This window comes from Serinus canaria, chromosome 2 (assembly GCF_022539315.1).
Source record: "Serinus canaria isolate serCan28SL12 chromosome 2, serCan2020, whole genome shotgun sequence".
NCBI lineage: Eukaryota > Metazoa > Chordata > Aves > Passeriformes > Fringillidae > Serinus > Serinus canaria.
The window spans coordinates 140687767-140694249 of NC_066315.1; the positions used below are offsets into that span (position 1 = coordinate 140687767).

At 51.5% G+C, this 6483-nt stretch overlaps 1 protein-coding gene across 1 annotated transcript; it reads left to right on the plus strand.

Annotated features, from left to right (window-relative positions):
- Positions 1-588: 588 nt before the first annotated feature.
- On the plus strand, positions 589-6054 carry TRIB1 (tribbles pseudokinase 1). The gene is made up of 3 exons (XM_009088142.4): positions 589-979; positions 1374-1666; positions 3804-6054. The coding sequence occupies exons 1-3, from the start codon at positions 674-676 to the stop codon at positions 4270-4272; spliced, it is 1068 nt and encodes a 355-aa protein (XP_009086390.3). The 5' UTR covers positions 589-673; the 3' UTR covers positions 4273-6054.
- The last annotated feature ends 429 nt before the right edge of the window (positions 6055-6483 follow it).

The window sequence follows — 6483 nt, forward strand, 5'->3', positions numbered from 1 at the left end:
CCTTTCAGTCTGCTCCTCGCAGGTCACTGCAGCTGCTAGCTGCTGTCTGGCTCTCCGAGCTATTCCTTTTTCGGACAGCAGATATAGTTTTAACATGGGACACACCCAGTGCCAAGTATTTCTGATGGTGCACGTTACGTCTACGCTTATGAGTAAACGCTAATGCTCATACAACAGCGCTGTGATGCAAACCTTGGGGTGAGGGATGGTTATTTAGTGATTAGTGAAAAGTAAGAACTGGGGCTGGGAACCTGCAATTGGATAGACGAGAAGATCCTGGAAAGGAAGGTGGCCTCGCTTTCTCGACATAATTATTTAAGGTCGAAGGGGGTCCCCGCCGCCCCGCCCGGCCCCTTCAAGTCCCGCGGCGACTCCCCCGCCGCCCCGCCCGGCTGTGCGACGGGGCTGAGGCGCGGAGAGCAGCGGGCGGAGCGGAGCAGGCGTGTCCATTCTCCCTCCTCCCATTTCCCCGTGCGTCAGGGCCGGGAGGAGGAGGAGAATCATCTTTTTTTTTTTTTTTTTTAATTTTTTTTTTTTTTTAAAGCCTCCAACTACTTTAGCGCGGACTCGGCAGCAGATGGTGGACACGGCTCGAGGTTTCGGCGGGGAGAGCGAAGGGATGCGCCCAGCGCGCAGCGCCCGCCTGTAGCTCCGCGCCCGCTCCGCTCCCCCCATGAGCCGCCCCGCGTCCCTGCTGCCGGCCGCCCGCTGCCGCAGCGCCCCGGCCAAGCGCCTCCAGCCCCTGCACGACGGCCCCGCCGAGGAAGCGCCGGCCGCCAAGTGCCCTCGGCTCGCCGAATGCGGCCCCCCGGACTGCCTGAGCGCTCCCGGGTCGCCGTGTGCCCCCGCTTCTCCCTCCGGCGGCGGCGGCGCGGCGGGTCCCAGCCTGATCGCCTCGTACCTGCTGCTGCCGCTGGCCGAGCGGGAGCAGGTGTCCAGGGCGCTGAGCGTCAGCTCGGGCCGGGAGCTGCGCTGCAAGGTGAGCGGGAGCTGCGCGGGTGGGGAGCGGGTCCTGCCGGCGCGCCCAGCGCCCGGCCCGGGGACAGCCCTGCCGAACATCCTCCCGCTGCTGCACGGCTGGGAGCGCCCGGCCAGCCCCCGGCGGCGTTGGCACGCCTGCGAGTGAGCCGGGACTCCGGCTTACCTCGGAGCGTCTTCCCCCCAGAGGCTGTGGGAATCGTGGTTTGGTTTAGTTTCCCCCCCAGCCTTTCAATATACAACGAACAGGAAGGGTCTCGGTAGCCGCTTCTGCCGGTCTTGCCGAGCACTGGCTCTCCTCCAGGTCTCTCGTCATTGTTTGGGGAGAGTTGCTACGCGAGCTGCAGCTTTCAACGCCCTTGAGAATGAATTTGGGTTTAATTTCCTCTATGCAGGTGTTCCCCCTCAAACACTACCAGGACAAGATCCGACCTTACATTCAGCTGCCGTCACACAGAAACATCACCGGGGTTGTCGAAGTCATTCTCGGGGACACCAAGGCCTATGTGTTCTTTGAAAAGGACTTTGGGGACATGCACTCCTACGTGAGGAGCTGCAAGAGGTTGAGGGAAGAGGAGGCTGCCCGGCTGTTCAAGCAGATTGTCTCCGCTGTAGCTCACTGCCACCAGTCAGCCATCGTACTTGGTGACCTCAAGCTCAGGAAATTTGTCTTCTCTAATGAAGAAAGGTAAGTGGCTGTCAGCAGCCAGCCCTGGGGTGAGTGGGGAGGGAGGAATGCCACATCCAGAGACACAAAAAGCGTCCCAGGGAGTGGAAACAGCCCCGTCAGCCGGGCATCACCTGCGAGCAATCCGAGTAGGTCCTCATCACGTGTGTGTAGTAGGTCACGGATCTAACCGGGGCGCACTCCCTCTTAGATGTTGACTGATGAAAGGGAGGAAACTCGCCGGGAGCTTCCTCTCATTCAGCAGAAGTTCAGTGAAACCCGCTGGCAGACAAAAGGATGATAGTTCAGATGCTCGTTAGCGCCAGAAGATGTCATGTGTGCCACTCATTCAGTGTCAAATGAATAAAAGGCAGAGAGGGAGAGGGGGGAGGTTGAGGTGTTGTGCCGGCGGGAGGAAGCAGCCCAGCTGGGGGAGCAGGAGATGTAAGGAGCTGGAGCTCTGGTCACTCCTCGGGAGACTTGCCTTGTGACCCATAGTGGAGCCCCAGCACCTGGGTACAGTCTCCTTGCTGAACCACTCTGCTGATGAGAGTGATGCTGCTGAACCCTTCGAGGGTTTTATGCCTCCTCCACTGCCGTGCTTCCCGTGCCCCCCATGCCTGTGGATCGTGGGCACACACAGGAGGGAAGGTGGGACATGGTTAAATAATGCTTTGGGAATCATGCATCAAAGAAAATCACTTTAGTAAAACTTAGCCTAAAGCCTAGTTCATAGAGGAGATCATAGAATCTAGTTGTTAAATTTAGATTAGGGAAATAATTCAGTATTCCCCTGGAGTGTTAGCTGCTCTTGTATTGCTTCACCACACGTGGCAGAGTCAGAAATACAGCAAAACTGACTCTTGACTAGCTGCTTATCCCAAGGAATATTAAAAAAAACTAAGTAAAAGCTTTAATGGAGTTGTGCTTAATATCATAAAAATGTAAGGTGATACTACTGATGCAAAAGAAAAGGGATTTTGTTTGTTTTGTTGAACTGGGCTAATGATTCTTCAGGATACCTTTTATGAATGTGATAAGAAAATTAACAAGCACTGCCCCTCTGAAACAGACACATGTTGACACGTAAAGAAAGCTATTCCTTTGAAGGAAACTATTGCAGCTTTTCCCTCCCATAAGAAGATGAAACATTTGTTGAAATGTTACGTTGCACACAGTCTCGCTCATTTGGAAATAACGTGTTGCACAGGCGATGTCATGTGCATCACATTTGGCAAGAAGAGGGTTAAGCAATGGCAGGCGACGCGGGCTCTCGCACAGGTGCAGTTTCAGGGCTCCCGCAGCCAATCCCGGGCCCACGGTTCTCGTTGAGTCATATTTTCCGTTTGCAGAACCAATGGGTATTTGCCGAGGTCAGGCTGAGGACAGGCTGAAGCCAACATATCTACACCCCAGCAGGCTGCCAGGCAGTGCAGAGCCCTTCCAGGGCTGGCTGGTGGCTTCCCTGCTGACGGGAGCTCCCCTTACCCTCCAAAATAGGAGGCTGGGGTGAACCCATCTCCACCTGAAGATGGTGTGGTGATAAGCTCCAAAAGAATAAATTACGAACTAAAAAGAAAAAAAAAAAAAAAAAAAAAAAAAAAAAAAGCTTAGGGAAGGCAATGATCCTCACCAGTGCACAGGGGAGCTGGGCTTTGTGGTTTGTGGAATCTCCCAGCTGGATGCTGTTTGCTCAAAGCCTGAACGGCACACAGTGGCTGTAAAGTGCCATGTCACCAATTAACCCCCTGCAGTGGCACTGCAACCTGCGTGGGTAGCGGAGACTTGGTGCTCCTCGAGAGTCCTCTGTGTTGTTAAAATCTGCAGTTAATAAAAAAACATGAGCGTCACTGAATGCTGGCCCGATGCACACAGCAGCACTTCCATTACACATTCCCGGGTGTCTGGGCAACTTCTCTGCTGCAAGTTGAGGTGTTTCCTTTTCCTTTCTCAGTGCCAATGCAAGAGAGAATGGGGCCATGGCAGGGGAATGGGGCCATGGCAGGAATGCAACTCAGTGTGTCTGGTTTAATCTGAAAAAATGGCGTTTGGCCTCAGAGACTATCAGCTTCTCTATGGTCTATATATGGATTGCTGTGCTTGCTCACGACTACTGTTGCTATTTCTCACCTGTGGCTTCCTCTCCTGCCCTCCCTAGGACTCAGCTGCGTCTAGAGAGCCTGGAAGACACGCACATCATCAAAGGTGAAGACGATGCACTCTCAGACAAGCACGGCTGCCCGGCGTACGTCAGTCCTGAGATCCTAAACACAACGGGGACTTACTCTGGAAAATCGGCTGACGTGTGGAGTTTGGGAGTGATGCTTTATACCCTGCTGGTGGGACGCTATCCCTTCCATGACTCGGACCCTAGCACTCTATTTTCCAAAATCCGGCGTGGACAGTTCTGTATTCCTGACCACGTCTCCCCCAAAGCCCGCTGCCTCATCCGCAGCCTCCTGCGGCGGGAGCCTTCCGAAAGACTCACTGCTCCAGAGATCTTGCTTCACCCTTGGTTTGAGGCAGTCTTGGAGCCTGGATATACAGACCAGGAGACAGGAACTTCAGATCAGATTGTCCCAGAATATCATGGAGACAGTGATGATATTAGCTCCTTCTTCTGCTAACCCCGAAATCTCAAAAACCTCGTCGGTTCTTACCTCCGGCATCTTTGTAGGGTTTCATTTTTCCACTTCTGCAAACTCAACAGCATCTTAAAGTGCCAGTATGGTCAGAAAAGTGACCTTGTCTAAATTAACGCCATCCTGGAGGTCTCCACTCCCGAAGTGTACTCAGAGTTCCATCCTCTTGCTCTGCTGGTCGGTCCCACCAGCCCCAGAGGACTTGTGCAGCCTTGTGAGAACTGTCTGGCTCTTCTGCCTCCCGCATTCTCCTCCACTGTAACTGGTCGCATCTTGGCTGCAGAGTCTTACGTCTAGCAAGGTGTGGGATGGAAAGGCAGCTCCTTCTGCTTTCCTGCAGCGGCTGCAGCGGTGCGGAGCCCTGGCCACGATGTGTAGGGGCAGAGGGGCACATGGCGCACCTCTGCCTGATCAAATCTGACAGAAATGGTTAAAAGGGGAATCGACTCAGCGTGCCCCAGCAGCCAGCTCACAAAGCAGCTCTCTGACTGTAAGCACACATTAATGAGGAAAGGAGGTCTTCACCCACCACAGCTCTCTGCTCGCTGCTTCTCCTCTAGCTGATCCCGCTTTCAGAGGCGTGAAGCTCCTAGATCCACCCGTAAGACAAATCACTGCTGTGGTTCTTTCGGGAGCAGAAACCAGTGGATCTCCCAGCTGGATCCCTTCTGAATCCATTTGCTGTCCAGGAAAGCATTTTAAATAGACTTAAGCCTCGTGTTACCACAGTGTAGCCTATATAACTTTATGCCCTCAGCGAGCTTGTCAAGTAGCAGGTCTCGTTAGCTCCGAGTGCCAAAATGTATCCGTTTACCAAACCGTAACACTATCGGCTGGGGCACCTTCCCCAGGGAAAGGATAAGGGGTGTCTTGTACAGTACCTGTAAACATGGCCATGTTTTTCAACCGGCTTAACTCTTAAAAATACCACATCACCTCCTCTTTACCTCTCCACCCCCACAAAAAGTTAGTCTTAAGAGTAAAATCTTCGTACACCCTTAGTTGATTATTCAGGTATGCTGTTTGCCTCCAGCCTCCCTCGCCTTTTTTTTTTTCCCTTTTTTTTTTTTTTTAATTTGTTTTGTTTTTATTTTGCATGATTATTCATAATCTTTCCAATATGTGTGAATAAGGAATATATCGGAATCATTAGCTTCCTGGGTTGGGGGTAAGTAAAGCCCTGCCTAAAATTTCTGCTTAGTTTCACATGTGTCCAGTGGTTTATGCAGAGATGTCCATTCACCTTAGGCAAGAGTGTGGCTTCTAAAATGGCCATGAGGTGGGTGATGCATGTTCCCAACACCACCCAGTTCGAGTGTAGTCATTTTAAGGGTTAACCCTGGCAAGCTGCAGTCCCACCATGCATTGCAAGAATACCATGTATACCTCATGGACTGTGTACTTTGTACATACCTTACTGTTTGGGGTTTTGTTTTCTTGTTTTGTTGTACTTTGTCTTAATAAGAGGTGTCAAAGAGCAGTTTAATGTGAATTATTGTTGGCAATACTAACTTGACAGAATCATGAGCATTAAGAGCAGAGCGCTCCAGCTCTGCGTTGCACTAAACCTCTCATGATTGCTTGACATTTGTATCTGTGATACAGTTTAACCCTTCTATGAAAAACAGTACATTTGTATATATTGGTAGAAAATTCTGCCAGAAAAGCTAAAAACACTATGTCCAATTTGTACATATGTATATGTCTGTGGAAACCTGGATGATAAAGTCTGACTTGTAGAAAGTTTTAATAAACTTGGTTTCATAATGTTTGTCCCCAGTTCTTGTAGTGTCTCAAGAGGAATGCAACTCAGTGTGTCTGGTTTAATCTGAAAAATGGGGTTTGGCCTCAGAGACTATCAGCTCCTCTATGGTCTATATATGCATTCCATCCCACCTCAGCCTGAACTCCCTAAATTCTGCCTGGGATTGAATCCCTAGGGAGAGTGGGGACAGGGGATGGATCCTGCCTCTTGTGAGTTGGGATGTCTCCAGGGTTATGTGAGATGGGATATCCTACTCTGATAAACAAGGGAGAGAGGAGTTTTAGAGCTCTGCCTCTGAATTTTAGAAACCCTCTTGTCTTTCAGCCCATGCATTTGTTTCCCTCTGTGCCCTGTGAGCAGAAGATGCTGTGGCACAGCAGGGCTGTCATCCTGCACCTGTGTGCCTGGCAATGTGATGCTTCAGCCAGTGG

Bases quoted from the DNA above. Each gene is read 5' to 3' on its own strand.
- TRIB1 (XM_009088142.4), top strand. From the start codon at position 674: ATGAGCCGCCCCGCGTCCCTGCTGCCGGCCGCCCGCTGCCGCAGCGCC. The intron at 980-1,373 runs GTGAGCGGGAGC...TCCTCTATGCAG, and splicing joins GCCGGGAGCTGCGCTGCAAG to GTGTTCCCCCTCAAACACTA. The intron at 1,667-3,803 runs GTAAGTGGCTGT...TGCCCTCCCTAG, and splicing joins GTCTTCTCTAATGAAGAAAG to GACTCAGCTGCGTCTAGAGA.